General features: G+C 43.6%; 1 protein-coding gene across 1 annotated transcript in view; it reads right to left on the bottom strand.

Annotated features, from left to right (window-relative positions):
• The window catches only part of ANKRD31 (ankyrin repeat domain 31), a 119393-nt gene that overhangs the window by 90979 nt on the left and 11724 nt on the right, over positions 1-16690 (bottom strand). The window contains exons 6-10 of the mRNA XM_065407031.1: positions 15176-15219; positions 7835-8500; positions 3812-4104; positions 3297-3436; positions 372-557 (exon numbers count right to left, since the gene is read on the bottom strand). Coding sequence (XP_065263103.1) covers positions 372-557; positions 3297-3436; positions 3812-4104; positions 7835-8500; positions 15176-15219 — 1329 coding nt within the window. The remainder of the gene's footprint in view (positions 1-371; positions 558-3296; positions 3437-3811; positions 4105-7834; positions 8501-15175; positions 15220-16690) is intronic.

Below are 16690 nucleotides of genomic sequence, written 5' to 3'. Positions count from 1 at the left end.
ATTGAGATCCCTTCCCTTTATAACTCACTTATCCTCCGCCATTCCCAAGTCAAGGGTCGTATATACTGACCCAATAGCATATCTTGAAAACTAGAGCCAATCAACAATTTTAAGCATCATTTTCGTTCTCAGTGACCCAGAATTAGTAAAGTTTGACTACATTTATTTCAGAAGCATTTTGGCTGTAGAGCAGTGTTACCTGTCTTGTGAGAACTTACAAGAACTTAAACTAATAAGAATTCAAAAAAGTGGTGGATCAACTCTAAAATATCTTTCTGTTTGTGATCTGGTAGCATTAACATTTATTACTTATGCTTATATATTTGTTATAAAAGATATAAAATTATCTTTTAACTGGAATTGAAACTTACCAGCATAATCCTGAGTATTTACATTTGCACCAACTTTTATAATTTTGCGTACAAGGTCTGTATCATCTTCAGCAACAGCTTTATGCAGTAAGGTCTCACCAAAAAGATTTTTCCTATAGATTTTTGAAAGAGGAATGGAGGCAACAGGTGCAATATTTGAAATTTTTTTAACAGAGGTTTGTTTTGCTGAAAAACATAAAATAAAGATCTGGTAAACTGAAAAAATATATTTGATTATTGTTTTGGCCTCAGCACTACAGTTAGCATACAAGTTTTCTGAAGAAAAATCTTGTCAACAGGAATTTTTGCCCAACTACTAACCTGCCAAAAACAGACATTTCAGAAAGTTGCTCCTTCAGTAAAATACGTAAACATCAATCTCACTTACTAAAGATTGTATTTAACCCCATAAACTTTGCACCAATCTCCTGATATCAAATAGGTTCAATGCACAGAATGAAAGAATATGGCTTTTAAACAGTGGGTTTTTTAAACTCTTGGCTGTCTACATTTTAGACAAAGTGTATTAATCATTTTCAACAAGTTTGATCAAATCTGCTATCCTGCGCTACAGTTCCTTGAAAGAAAAGCAGTCAATATATAGCTAGTTGCTTAGTCACTCTTCTCTTCCTTACCAAACCTATGGCATTTATTAGCAATTATTTTATGTTTTGTGTTTTACGTATGTTTCTAAGTTTACAAAACAAAATATAGAAACAAACACTATTATTATACTTTGGAACAAATCCTGCTTTCCATTATGCACCCATGGAAGGATTCAAATGCAGTGGAACCATTTCTACTGTACTGGGGCACAAGGCTACACTTTACCAACAGTGGGGAATTCTGCATGCTCCCTTCATGCTGCGGAGAAGTGTTCCAGGGCTGCTGTCTATGCTGGAAGGCAGAAGGATGGGGATGGATTATGGCCAGGCAGGAGGCATGGCAAGGGCACGAGCATAGTTCATGCATTGTGCAGATCCAATAGCTTAAAATTTTGCTCATGTGGGAGTAGAGAGCCACCCCTCTCCGTATTCTGTGGTTGCAGGCTGCACAAGCAGCCTGGCTGGTTGTGGCTAAAGATTCCAATCTTCAGACTTTTGATATTTTTGAAATGGAGGAAAGTCCATGTACATGAGTGGTCTCTAACCTTTATACACACAAGATCACTTTTTGAACTTAAGGGCAACCCAGGATCTACCCCGTCCCTTCCGAGGCTCTGGGGTGCAGGCTCTGGGCAAGAGGTTCGGAGTGTGGGATGGGGCTCCAGGCTGAGCCTGGGGCAGGGGGTTGGGGTGCAGGAGGGGATATGGGGTGCTGGCTCCAGAAGGGGGCTCAGGGCTGGGGTGCGGGCTCCCGCAGGCCGCACTTACCTCGGGTGGCTCCTGGTCAGTGGCGGCACAGCGGGGCTAAGGCAGGCTCACTGCCTGCCCCGGCCCCACACCGCTCCCGGAAGGGGCCAATGCACCCCTGCAGCCCCTGAGGGGGGCACGTGGCTCCACATGGTGCCCCTCTCTGCAGGCACCGCTCCTGCAGATCCCATTGGCCACAGTTCCCCATTCCCAGCCAATGAAAGCTGCCAGGGAGGTGTTTGCAGGCAGGAGCAGCACATGGAGACCCCTGCTCCCCCTCCCCCAGGGCCATGGGGGCGTGCTAGCTGCTTCCAGGAGCAGTGTGGGGCTGGGGCAGGCAGGGAGCCTGCCTTAGTGGCAGCCCCGCTGCAGCCAGAGATTGCGATCAACTGGTAGAATCTCCAGGATTGACCAGTCAATCGCGATCGACCGGTTGGTGAACACTGACGTACATTCATTTTGCTCTATGCAATAGGATTTGGCCATATAACTACAGCCAATCATGATGAAAACAGAAAAATACATTTTATTTTGAGCATTTTGTTTTTAAAAAAATATTTTGCTCTTGAATGAAAACCTGTTGCTGACTTTATTTTAAATAAATATTAGTCATCTGATTAGAAAACCCATCATAAGCATGGTTATAGTGGAAATACTGACAACCCTTCATGAAAGCAAGGTGCTGGGTAGTGGTAGATTTATAATTAACAACTTATATTATACTACTATTATAGTTCATATAACGTATACCTTCAAAAAAATTTAAATATATTAAGTACACAGTTAAAGCCAAACTGGACTTGCATAAATGAAAATAATTATAACACTCCAATCTTAAAAGTAATTAGGGTGCCATTGTTAGGGGACGAAGGAGTCAGGAGGCCCAGGTTCAATTCAGTGTTCTGCCACAGACTTCCTGTGTAACCTTGAGCAAGTCTCTTTACACCTCAGTTCCTCACATGTAAAATGGGAATAATAAGACTTCTCTACTTTACAGGAGTGTTGTGAGGATAAATATATCACAGAGTGTGAGGTGCACAGATATAACTGTGATGGAGGTCATAAAAATACATAAAATAGATTGAAACCTGCAATCTGCTCCATGGGGGTGAATTCCTGTGCATGCTGAGTCACACTGACTTCAGAGAGACTCTGCACAGGCAGAGTTTGCCTTTGCAAATCAGACTGTAGGACTTACATTTGTACTCTGGATCTATTTTTTGTTTTGTTTTGGTGTTTCAGAATATTCAGTCATTTCAATTATAATGTTACAAAATTAGATTTCCACCCCTGAATGTTTTTCTTAAATTTTATGAAGGATGTGTGTAAGCAAGTCAATTATTAGAGTCTGTACTGTAAGTAGTGAAATAAAACCTGGTACAAAGTATCATGGATAATTATTAAAACTAATGTATATAAAGCTTTTTAAAAAGGTAGCTCATAAATGCACATTTCAGTGGCTTTGAAAATACCATCCAACAAATTTATACTTTTCTGGTTCCGTACATTTGTTTGAATCAGTTCAACAGAAGAGTAACTTATCTGGCAAATAAATGTCAGAAGCATCTCTTACTAATTTTCTTTGCAAGCCTTTGGCTTTTCCTCATCTGCTCAACCTCGCTGTTTACATCCATAGTTGATCCTTGGTATGTACTGGCTTCCAGCTCTGAATGCTGTTCTTTGCTGTCCTTACAAGCAGAGTCTTGTGTTCTACTGATGAGAGATTTGTTCAGAATGAATAAAAATATTCGCCACTTTATAAAACAACAATGTAATATTTATACTAGATTTAGAAGTAAACATTTAATTTGTAAAGGAGGTTTATAATTATGTGCAGATGCATACCTTTCATAATCACACAAACTTCAATGGGATTGTATGGAGTATAAATCAGTGCAGAATATGACCTTGAGTGTTTTTAAGAAAATGTAAAATCTTTACCTTTCAGGTAACTTAAATGAACATTTACATAGTACAAATGAGGAATGAGTGGCATGTAAGTTTCATATTTATTAAATAAATTGGAAGAGAGAGATAAAGAGTTCATGCATGAAGAGAAGTAAGCTTTTTATGTTATATATGTCATACCCAAAATCTTTAGATGAAAGTTTATTTCCTGTTTCTTCGTCATTACTATATATTCTTTGGTGAGTTTCTTCTAGCATTTTATAACAACTGGAAGCTTCATCTATGTGCTTTCTAGTGCAGTTTTCTCTTAATCGAGTTGACCTCCTTAATGTACAAGAAGTTGCTTTGGTAGTTTCTATACCCGAGGTATTCTCTATTGAACCGGAATTTCCTTCACCAGCTTGTTTGTCATAAGAGGCGACATTGCAATAATCAGAAATTATCAAATCCTGGTTCTTCTGGTTACCTACAAGCTGTGACAAAAAGTATTACTTCAAACTACTGATAGTCAAGCTATTAAAAGAAATGCTGTGCCTGGATTATTGTGTGTGGTGTTAAAAGCAAAATGTCATTTAAGGTATACATGCACAGATAGATAGATAGAGACTTAGAATAAATAGATTACTTAATAACTGGAGTTCTACAAATATATTGCCTGCACAGAGGAACACACTTGGAGTTGTGTGCCATGCTATACAGGCCTTGGAACTACTAAGAACACCCAGCAAGGGAAGTGGATGGCTGAGGAGATAGGGATGTAATGGGACAAAGATGTAAAGTCTGTGGATGAGATGGCTTTTTTAGCTGATGCCTTCTAACAGAATCAGCCGTCTATTGAGGGCAGGCCACAGAAAAAGGGGTTTAAAACTGATGGGAAGGGAGAATCCCATTTTGCCCCTGGGAAGAGAGAAGGGGGTTGGGAGCCTAAACATTCTCTTACCCATAAACATTCCTCTAACCCTCATCCCAAATCTCCTGTAAAAGCAGAAGAGCCCAAAAGGTACTATCAGTGTAATTCCACTGATCACCTGAGGAATAAATGCCTTGTGCTAAGAGGAAGCAGGCAACCAATAACTCATGTTAGTTCTGCTGTCCTCAACACAGAAACCCTCCAAGCAATTGAAACCTATCATATTGGTTCTGTGAGGTTAGCCTCAGAGAAACTGGTGGCAGAGGGTACCCCAATCCAGGTCCCAATTTTTCAGGATGCTATTTCTGATAAGTTTTTGGAAAGTAACTGTGTCTCTTTAAATCAAGATGCAGCTCCAAAACCGGTAACAGCAGAGGAGTTGGGACCAGGAAACTGCCAGGTGGTAGTTTGTGAGAATACAAATGGCTCAACTGACAGAGAGGGGAGTGTCTTTCCCCACGCTGGTGAGACACAGAAAGCAATTATGGGAGAGCTGCTGGGAAAAGGTGCATCTGACTGAAGGGTAAACATACCTAGCCCAGAGAGCACAGATCACAGCCCTCTAGGGGGCAGGGAAGGACTCAGTGCTGGGAGGGTGAAACACAGGGTAACCCCAAAAGGGGAGCTGGATTTTCTGCATATGTACAGTCCTGGGGTTGGGAGACCGCTCCCCAAAGGGCCAGCCAATGTGCAGGGTCCCCCTTAACACCTATCTTGCCAGACCCTGAGGCACCAAAATTCCAGATACACGATTAAATTAAGAGCCCACACAATGGGGAACAATGGAGGGAAGGAAAAGCCAGTGACTGATTACATGGGAGAGAGTCAAAGGACACCATGGGTAATGAACAAACTAACCTCAAACTACACTATCTGAACAGAGGGTGTGGTATCATAAAGATACTTGTAAACGCACATCGGTGATAAAAATTTTGGTATTAATGTTAAGTTTTGGGGATAAGAATTTTGACACGGATGTTAAACCTTATGATAATGCTACTTTTCAATTAATACCTGTAAACAGGTTTAAAGCTTATCACAGCAGAGAAACCATAAAAAATTTGGTTTGCTGTGTGTGAATGGGGAAACCGAGGCATACCGCCTCATGGCCATAATGGCTGGATGCCAGGAGAACTATAACACAAACTGCCTTTGAGCTAGTCAGTGACTAACCCTCTTGCAGTAAACTAAGAGGAGAGGTGTAACGCTCTGTACCTTGGGGGAACATCCAGCACCTCCATGTTATTCCTCGTAAAATGATTGTGTGGTATCCAATGCAAAGTTTGTCATGTCGGGTGTCTTTGGAAGGCTCATGATGTACTGAGCATGGCTGTTATAGTGATGTTATTATAATTGTTACAATAATGTTACAGTAATGTTATAGGTTATAATTTCATGTATATAGTTATGAGGCTGAAAATGTATCCTCATGGCTTAAAATAAGCCCAGGCAAAAACTCTCCAAGAGCAGAAAGGCAGTTCACACCTCATCAGGGCATGTATGGGACAAACCCAGCCCAACCTCACAGGAACAAAGGACGCTGGCCTAGGCAGCAACAAAAGAATCTGTTAGACTCTCCAGGGAGTCACCCCCCTTCCTTTGGTCAGTTTGGAACTGCGATGAGGTAATGCTCACCTGACTCTGAAGGCGGGGGGCAAAGGCAAGAGGGAAGAAAGGACATGATAAAAGGGAGAGACATTTGCCATGCTCTTCCTCCCTCTTCCACCTACATCTATAGATGCCAGACCATGCGACTGAAGCGCTGATCAAAGGGGAGAGCTTAGCTGAAGAGCAACCAGCCAGCCTGTAGTGAGAAGCATCTAAGTTTATAAGGGCATTGAAAGTGTTAAGATCAGCTTAGAATGCGTTTTGCTTTTATTTCATTTGACCAAATCTGACTTGTTATGCTTTGACTTATAATCATTTAAAATCTCTCTCTATAGTTGATAAATTTGTTTGTTTGTACTGAAGCAGTGTGTTTGGTTTGAAGTATGTTAGAGGCTCCCCTTGGGATAACGAGCCTGCTACATATCAATTTCTTTGTTAAACTGACGAACTCATATGAGCTTGCAGCGTCCAGTGGGCATAACTGGGCACTACAAGATGGAGGTTCCTAGGGTTGTGTCTGGGACCGGAGATATTGGCTAGTGTCATTCGGTTGCACAATCCAAGGAGCAGCTTACATGCCAGAGGCTGTGTATGAACAGCCCAGGAGTGGGGGTTCTCACAGCAGAGCAGGGTAAGGCTGGCTCCCAGAGTCAAGGACTGGAGTGGCCTAGCAGATCACCGCTCCAGATAACACCAAGGGGAACGTCACACTCCCTTGCTACAATTTAAGCCCATTGTTTCTTGTCCTATCCTCAGAGGTTAAGAAGAACAATTCTTCTCCCTCCTCCTTGTGACAACCTTTTATGTACTTGAAAACAGTTATCGTGTCCCCTCTGAGTCTTCTCTTTTCCAGACTAAACAAACCCATTTTTTTCAATCTTCCCTCATAGGTCATGTTTTCTAGACCTTTAATCATTTTTGTTGCTCTTCTCTGGACTTTCTTCAATTTGTCCACATCTTTCCTGAAATATGGCAACTAGAACTGGACACAATACTCCAGTTGAGGCCTAATCGGCATGGAGTAGAGCAGAAGAATTACTTCTTGTGACTTGCTTACAACACTCCTGCTAATACATCCCGGAATGATGTTCACTTTTTTTGCAACAGTGTTACACTGTTGACTCATATTTAGCTTGTGGTCCACTATGACCCCCAGATCCCTTTCTGCAGGACTCCTTCCTAGGCAGTCATTTCCCATTTTGTATGTGTGCAACTGATTGCTCCTTCCTAAATGGAGTACTTTTTCCCTCAGTAAATTCTTCCCACACACACCACACAAACTCTCACACATAAATGTACATACAAAATAATCCTTTCAGCTAATCATGCTAGTTATTCTACAGGCTGAGAAGAGATATTATTTCTATTTTTAAATATCTGTGAGATGCTTTGATACTATAACGATGGGGAACGCACAAGCAGATAACATTGCATAGCATAGAATAGTATGAAGCAAGTAGACAAAGTTTACTAGGATTTCTCCATTCTAAAAAGTTCAATAACTGACGTGAAAAAGTAGAAAAGGATTAGAAGACTTTAAATAAAAAAAAGACTAATAAAAATGTAAATTCCAGACTCAATAATTCTGTACCAAGACTAATAACATCTTAGAAAAAATTAACTCTTCAGTAAAATATTGTAAGATACACAAAACATTTCAAATAGGTATTAAAACATGTACATACTTGTTCATCTAAAGTACCCTGAAATGGAGCCTCTGTTAATGCTTTTATTTCTTCCAATTGCTTCACAGAAAATTGAGGTTCAAAACTGTTATCTGTTATTTGAGTGCAGTCATCTATCTGGAAAATACTGGGTTCTGATCTCACATGTTCTTCAGCATTAAGCTCTCTTTCCTTCCCTACTAATTGACGGACAGGCTGTACTACAGATTCTGAAAAGGAGTTCAGTGCTGTCAGAAGCTCTATTGGCAGGACATTGCTGTTCTCATCTACTGATATATCTACAGATAGAGCATCACCTTGACACTGTAACGTGTCGTGCAAGGGGTTTATCATTTCTGGACTCTCTGAATCACTGAGTGGTTTCAGCAAATCTCTAATTTCAAATTCATCACCCATTATACTTTGTACAGTTAATGTTTCCCTGGAAATCTTCTCTGATGTTGATGATAAAATAAAGTCAGGTATAGACTTCTCAAGAGAATTATCTTTTACCGTAGTATCTATCTCAGTAATGGTCATAGTGGCACTTTGACAATCTTTTAAAACACCTGGAAATACATTCCGTGGTGTCCATTCCTTTGGAGCCATTAATGTCTCTTTTACAACTGCACTTGACAGTAGGCTTCTTTCTGGAGAGTCATCTTCATCATTTAATCGATGTGAAATCTAAATGAAAAAAATGTTCACAAAAATGGATACATGTTTCTAAAAACATGTAATGAACATTTACTTTACGGTTCATTAATACTCATAATATTAGGGTTACAATTTTTTGATAAAGCAAGCTACAAACCCCTAAGAATTTCCACAATGGAAAAATTCCCATTGACCTTAATAGGGGTTAGACTGTACCCTTAGTCATAAAGGCAGAATGAATTAAGTTGCTGACTCCCCTATTACTGAAGATCCAGGATAAGATGCAGAATAAATCTACCACTATTTTGAGATCAAAGGTCTCATCCTGTTCTCAGGGTACTCGTGTCCCATGTTAATGCTCAGGATGATTTCTCTTCCTTTTTTAGCACGACATTAAATCGTTATGTAGTCAAAGCAAATAGTAGAAGTGCGGACTACTGCAGATACAATATATATATGTTTTGTTTTAAATCACATGCAACTACTGACAGGGTGCAGAAAGTTTGTCCCACATCCAACGCTGAATATTATGCAAAAAGTAGGGTAAATATAGTTATTTAGACTCATTGACTTTAAGGCAATAAGAGACAATCATGATCATCTAGTCTGACCTCCTGCACGCTGCAGGCCATAGAACCTCACCCACCCACTCCTGTAACAGAACCTTAACCTCTGGCTGAGTCACTGAAGTCCTCAAATCATGATTTAAAGATTTCAAGTTACAGAGAATCCACCATTTACCCTGGTTTTACCTTCAATTGACCCATGACCCATGCTACAGAGGAAGGCAAAAATAAATAAATAAATAAATAAAATAAAAATCAACCCAGGGTCTCTGCTAATCTGACCTGGGGGGAAATTCCTTCCTGACCCCAGATATGCAGTCAGTTGAACCCTGAGCATTTTGGCAAGACCCACCAGCCAGACACCTGGGAAAAAATTCTCTGTAGTAACTCAGAGCCCTCCCCATATAGTGTCCCATCACTGCCTGTTGGGGATATTTGCTACTAGCAGTCACAGACTGGCTGCATGCTATTGTAGGCAGTTTCATCAGTTTTATAGTCATTTTTGTCATGACACCAATAGATGTGCCTGTGACAGACTGACAATAGGGTCCTGTAATATTCTGAACAAACCTTATGGAATTAAGATAAACTTTACTGAATTAAGCTAATCCTTACTGAATCAGGTGTAATACCTTTGGTTTCCATTGTACAGTCAAACCCCGCAATAAGGCGCCCCACCATAACGTGAAACGCATATAACACGATCACAATTTGGCCCCCGTTTAAGACATACAGTAATACAGTACTGTATGTACCAGTGGTCCCCAACACCATGACGCCTGCCAGGCAGGGGAGAGAAGTGCCAGGCAGGGGAGAGAAGCTGCGGCCCCGCACCTGCCGGGGACAGTGAGCACTGGCGCCCGCAGCCCTGTTGTTCTCTGTCCCCGGCAGGCGCGGGGCCATGGCTTCTCTCCAGCTTCAAGAGGAGCCGCGGCCCCGCCAGCCGGGGACAGAGAACAACAGGGCTGCGGGCGCCGGTGCTCACTGTCCCCGGCAGGTGCGGTGCCGCGGCTTCTCTCCCCTGCTGGGCACTAGGGGCACTAGGCGGCACACATCAATGCACCGCCTTGGGGACCACTGACGGGCTTGAAACCCCGCTATACCGCAACCCTGCATTTAGCGCGATGTAATTTTTTGGACCCCAAACATCGCGGTATAGCGGGGTTTCACTGTATTACAAATACAATTATATATGTGTTTTGTGGAATTGTATGTTCCTTCTCTAGTAGGAGAGGGATGCTAATGTACTTCTTCCATTATTGTCCTCTGACCAGGGCCGGCTCTAACATTTTTGCCGCCCCAGGCAAAAAAGAAGAGCGCCGCCCCGCCGTAAACCCCCCCCCCCAGCGCTGCACCGCCGACTCCTCCCCCCCCCCCAGCGCCGGGCCGGGCTGGGCCGGGCTGGGCCGGGCCGCCCAAACCCCCGGATCGCTGGGCTGCTCAAACCCCCGCCCCCCCAAGTGCCACACCGTGCCGCCGAACCCCCTCCGCCCCCCAGCGCCGCGCCGGGCCGCCCATACCCCCGCCCCCCCCGAGCGCCGCGCCACGCTGCCCAAACCCCCGGAGCGCCGGGCCACTCAAACACCCCCCCCCCAGCGCCATGCCGGGCCGGGCCGCCCAAACCCCCGGAGCGCCGGGCCGCTCAAACCCCCGCCCCGAGCACCGTGCCGGGCCGCCCAAACCCCCGGACCGCCCAAACCCCCGAGCGCCACGCCGGGCCGCCCAAACCCCCGCCCCCCCAAAGCGCCGCGCCGGTCTGCCCAAACCCCCGGAGCGCCACGGGCCAGCCAACCCCCCCCCCCCCCCCCCCCGAGCCGCCCAAACCCCTGGTGCGCTGGGCCACTCAAACCCCCTCCCCAGCGCCGGGCTGGGCCGTTGAAGCCAACCCCCCCAGTGCCGCGCCGCCGAAACACTCCCCGCGCTGCCCGGCTGAAACAAACAAACAAAAAAACACCCTCGAGCGCCGCCCCGCTGAACAAAAAAAAAAAAACACCACGAGCGCCCCCCGCCACCCCAACATTGGCCGCCCCTTCTAAGGTGCCGCCCCAAGCATGTGCTTGGTCGGCTGGTGCCTGGAGCCGGCCCTGCCTCTGACACCACCCCCCTTGGAAAGGTACGCATATACTAGTTCAAACTGGATTCTCCAGGGACCAACAGACAAAGAAATTATTTTTAGATAAATAGCCTGGTTTTAAACTGGCTCAGGGCCTTCTTTCTGATCCAGCAAATGGGCAGGACCTCTAGTCCACAGAGGGCCCCAATCCTTACAGAAGGGTTAGCAGGACTGGGCCTACTGAGGCCCATAAGACTGTGTGCTTGTTCTGAGCAGAAGCTGTGATGAACTTGTAACCACAAAAGAAACTCCTTCGGTGGGTTTGGAAGGACTGCTCCAGAACCCATGTTGGGGTAGGGGTAATCTCTGGTAAGCTTATAAGCATGTGTGTAGGTTCTTTTACTGTTTTTAATATGGTTTTTCTGTAGTGCTTGTACCGTAAGAATAATATAGGCTTACACAGAAAGAATTGTTTATAAGAAATTTATAATTTGACAATAACGCTTATCAGTCTCTGAACAGAAAACAAGCAGGTGTGTTTGTGCAGCCTGCCAGTGCCTCTGCAGTGAACGACAGAGTGAAGGCAGGGAAATGCCCAGCCTGGAAATACCACCCCCAGAAGGGAGAGAGACACGGGACTTCACCTAAGAAAGGCAGTGACTGGGGAGCTGGAAACCTAAGAGCAGGTGCCCTAGTTGGACCATTGAGGGGAAATACAGGTGCAGTTGTCCTGAACTGTGACAGTGCCTGTTCTTCAATCAATGAAAATAAAGAATTTTTTCTCCTTCCTATGAAGGATTGTCTGAAATTTCTGAACCAGGTACCTCAGTTAGTACCTCAGAGGACTGACATGCTTACAGTTTTTACCAACATTGTATTTTTCGCTGCTCATACTGTTGCCCCAACATTGTATTTTAGGGTAAATTTCCTTCAAGAGATTTTTTAAAATCTTTTGTTGCCAACACATGGCAAAATTGTATAGAGCAACAGCATTTTAATATCAGCAATATAAATCTGATTAACCACACTGACAATTAAAAGTGTAATAAAACAACAAGAGGACAAGATCACTGAGGAGAAGAACCTTCTTCATACCAATTTATGGATTTTAAGAACAAACTTGGAACATGCAGTCCTTTAGAGAGACTAAATTTAAACATTATGATATAATCCAGTAACCAAGGATGCAAATTAAAAGATCTATTGGCAAGTTAGGAGGGAGAAGGAGAAACAAATTTGTTAAGTAACGGGAAAATTACTACTGTCATATGATAAATATGATTTCCAAAAGAGACTAAGAATATACTTAAAATGTTATAATTATACAACAGTTTAAGGGACTGAGACAAGGAGGGATACTGAAATGATAATTTGATCCAGTTTAAAGAGATGCATTTTATAATATGGAGAATTCACAGTTACTGCAAAAAAGGGCTTGATCCTGCACCCATACAGTGTATGCGCAGGAGGGTTAATTGAAGAAGAATTATGGCTTATGAAACACCAACAATGGGCAATCTTTGTGAGATAAGAATAAAGATTACTGCAAGATACTAGGGCATAAGGAAACTCAGAAAACAGAGGAATGGTAGAATAAACAGTCAGGAATACTACTTTGTCAAAATCAGTAAAACCCAAATATGACTTGTTTAAGGATGTCAATGTTCTACTAAATTACAAAATCTTGACAAACAATTTGTCTTGAAGTTTCACAGTTCTAGCTGCAAAACTGGCAAGCTTGAGATAGTCAAGGTGTCTGTGCTGGGAAGACTGTAATGGCTATCAGTTTCTCTTGCTATAGTTCTTTCTGGACCATTTTGATCTGTTCATCAAATAGTGCAAGAGATCAGAAAATACGAACAAATATAATTCACTGTAGTAACTGGGAGTCTCAGGTACAAGAAAAAGCAAACTCACAGGAGCTAAAGCAATATAAAGGAGCCTTTTACTCCTACCAGTTTGTCAGATATCATCTCTGGGAATTCTCCCTAGACACTGGAATTCCTAGTTCTCCTAGTATCTTTAGGTTTTACAACCTCCTTTGAGACTATTAATCATTGGCATTCTGTTTCAGGAACTTTCATATTGGATTTTATTCCACTGAACCAACTCTGAAATATAGGGAAGTTTTACTTGATGAAATTTGTTAGTACACCTCTACCCCGATATAACGCTGTCCTCGGGAGCCAAAAAATCTTACCACGTTATAGGTGAAATCGCATTATGTCGAACTTGCTTTGATCCGCCGGAGTGCGCAGCTTCCCCCTCCCCCCCCGGAGTACTGCTTTACTGCGTTATATCTGAATTCATGTTATATCGGGTCGCCTTATATAGGGGTAAAGGTGTATCAATATTAGTATGTACTGTAAAGAAAAGAATCTCCTGGCTTTGTTTATGATATGATTACTTACTCATATAGTTTAATCTGTTACAAGATATATGTTTTACTATATTGTCTTTAGTATTTTCTTTTGGGAACTTTAGAAGATTCTGTTATTTTCCAAATGTTAATCTCACTCAGAATCTATGAAGAAAGTAAATTCTATTTATATGAAACTTTAACAGCTTCCTTTTGGATGCAAATTTTGCTTCACCCACCTTATATAATTTAAACAAGGTGGCAACCCTTGTATGAAAAAAATGTGTCTTTAGTCCTCCCAAATAAACAGAATAACCTGTGGCTAAAAAAAAAAAAAAAAAAAAAAATCAATGGTAAATTATTTATCTGTGTATGTGGCACAGACTTAGTCTTTTGTTACTTGACCCTAGAGTATAACTCTAGTATGGAAAATGGCTTGCACAAATTACAGATTCATATCTGAAGTACACATATGCTAGTGAAGTGATCATAAGCAAGGATTCACACAGCATGTGTGACAACACAGGAATCTTTGGATTCAACACCACAGACAAAAGAGATGCAAAATGCATCTCCCTGAACCAGCAAGGGCCAAGGTTCTAGAGAATGATTCACTCCTCAAGCACAATAGGCCATTTTATCACCAGCAGCCTCCATCACTGGTTTGTCAATCAGGAGAAGCTCTAAGTTTAGCACTGCTAACTTTTTGGATTACTACACACCCGTTGAAGGGAAAATTGCAACCACTTTAAGTAACTACAAGTCTGCCAGCAGGGGAGGTTTCCTAGGGCCTCAGCATCTAGATAAACAGTGATTCTGGCCCATTAAAGAAAGCCACACTGTTTACAAGTTCATGTCTATTTCAGCTTCAGCCACAGCTCTTGCAGTAAGATATTGTCAGTCACCAAACTGCTTTCAACCTATATTCAGGGCTGGTGCAACCCATTAGGCAACCTAGGCAGTCGCCTAGGGCGCTAGCATTTGGGGGGCGGCATTTCAGGTCCTTCGGTGGCGGCCGGATCTTCGGCCGCCCCAGTCGCCGTCGGCATTTAGGCAGAGGGAGCTGGGGCAGGGGGGCGCGGGGAGGGCCACCTGCAGCAAGTAAGGGGGGGAGGGCGGCACGCAGGGGAACCACTCCCCACCCCAGCTCACCTCTGCTCCGCCTCCTCCCCTGAGCATGCCGCCCCGCTCTGCTTCTCTCCCTCCCAGGCTTGCGGCGCCAAACAGCTGATTGACGCCGCAAGCCTGGGAGGTGGGAGAAGTGGAGCAGCGATGGCGTGCTCGGGAAGGAGGTGGAGCAGAGGTGAGCTGGGGCGGGGAACTGCCACACGGCTCCGCGGGCCGGGGGGAGCTGCCGTGGGGGGGCGCCTCAGGACGGAGGGGGGGAGCTGCTGCGGGGGGGGGCGCCTCAGGGCGGGGTGCGGTGGGGAGCTGCCGCGGGGGGAGGAGGGGGACGCCTTAGGGTGGAGAGCTGCCACAGGGCTCGGGGAGGGCGCAAGGTGGAAGTTTCACCTAGGGCGCGAAACATCCTTGCACCCTCCCTGGCTATATTATGCATCTGTGTTAAGAACATGTGCTTCAGAGTGGATTTGGACAAAGACTGGTATTTTTGCTTTAAATATTCAAAACATATGGAACCTCATTTTTTTCCCCAGAAAATATTCTGTAAGTGCTAATTAAATCAAATCAAACTGTTGACATGCATTCTGTTGTATGAATATACTCACCTTTCTCTCTGTTTTCAGAAATCCAGACATGTCAGTATCTAAACCTATAATGATGGTAAATAAAATAATATTTTTCAAATTTACTGTCACTGAATTGCACTTTTAGAGCTTCTCAGCTTTTTCTGATTAAGGGGCCCCTGGGTGTTATAAGATGTTGAAATTTCAAATTCCCTTCACACTTATACTGGCATTAGAAAAGGTTCAGAGAAAGGCAACTAAAATGATTAGGGGTTTGGAACGGGTCCCATATGAGGAGAGATTAAAGAGGCTAGGACTTTTCAGCTTGGAAAAGAGGAGACTAAGGGGGGATATGATAGCGGTATATAAAATCATGAGTGATGTGGAGAAAGTAAATAAGGAAAAGTTATTTACTTGTTCCCATGATACAAGAACTAGGGGCCACCAAATGAAATTAATGGGCAGCAGGTTTAAAACAAATAAAAGGAAGTTCTTCTTCACACAGCGCACAGTCAACTTGTGGAACTCCTTGCCTGAGGAGGTTAAATAAAATAAATGGAGATATCCTATCTCCTAGAACTGGAAGGGACCTTGAAAGGTCATCGAGTCCAGCCCCCTGACTTCACTAGCAGGACCAAGTACTATTTTTTGCCCCAGATCCCTAAGTGGCCCCCTCAAGGATTGAACGCACAACCCTGGGTTTAGCAGGCCAATGCTCAAACCACTGAGCTATCCCTCCCCCCCTAGGTTGTGAAGGCTAGGACTATAACAGCGTTTAAAAGAGAACTAGATAAATTCATGGAGGTTAAGTCCATTAGTGGATATTAGCCAGGATGGATAAGGAAGGGTGTCCCTAGCCTCTGTTTGTCAGAGGGTGGAGATGGATGGCAGGAGAGAGATCACTTGATCATTGCCTGTTGGGTTCACTCCCTCTGGGGCACCTGGCATTGGCCACTGTCGGTAGACAGGATACTGGGCTAGGTGGACCTTTGGTCTGACCCAGTACGGCCTTTCTTATGTTCTTCTTTCTTGAGGTGGTCCCTGGCTGAAGCTAACTGAGTTTAGTGACGGAAGCTCTATTTAACAACAAATTATTTTCTAACTTAATTATATATTTTATTACTACTTTTACCTCCTGTTTTCTTATATCTGTGACCCATAGTTCTGTGCCTTCAAAGGTTACCAATCAACTACCACTATCTGTTTCAGGGAATGGAGCATATTTCTCACACCCTCCACACTCAGTCAGCGCTGTTGCCCACTTCCTCCCCTTTTAGGGGTGTCTTGAGCCCTCGGAGTGCTAGGAAGGCGCACGGGGCCCACAGGGACTGTGATTCTCACCCCCTCCCTTCCCTTTGCACATCCCTGGAACATCCAGGCACAGTCTGACCCACAATTTTATTAAGCAGTGCTACCACAGTAAACTCAGCTTCAATCTAGAACTATATCAATATCTTAGGAAAACCATGAATAGTAATTATTTTATAACAAACTTGCAAAAGTTATACAGTCCCAACGTTACATGAAAAATAATGTAACCTGAACTCGAGTCCAGGA

This window comes from Emys orbicularis, chromosome 6, assembly GCF_028017835.1.
Source record: "Emys orbicularis isolate rEmyOrb1 chromosome 6, rEmyOrb1.hap1, whole genome shotgun sequence".
Taxonomy (NCBI): domain Eukaryota; kingdom Metazoa; phylum Chordata; order Testudines; family Emydidae; genus Emys; species Emys orbicularis.
This window is presented reverse-complemented; position numbering and strand designations above follow the sequence as displayed.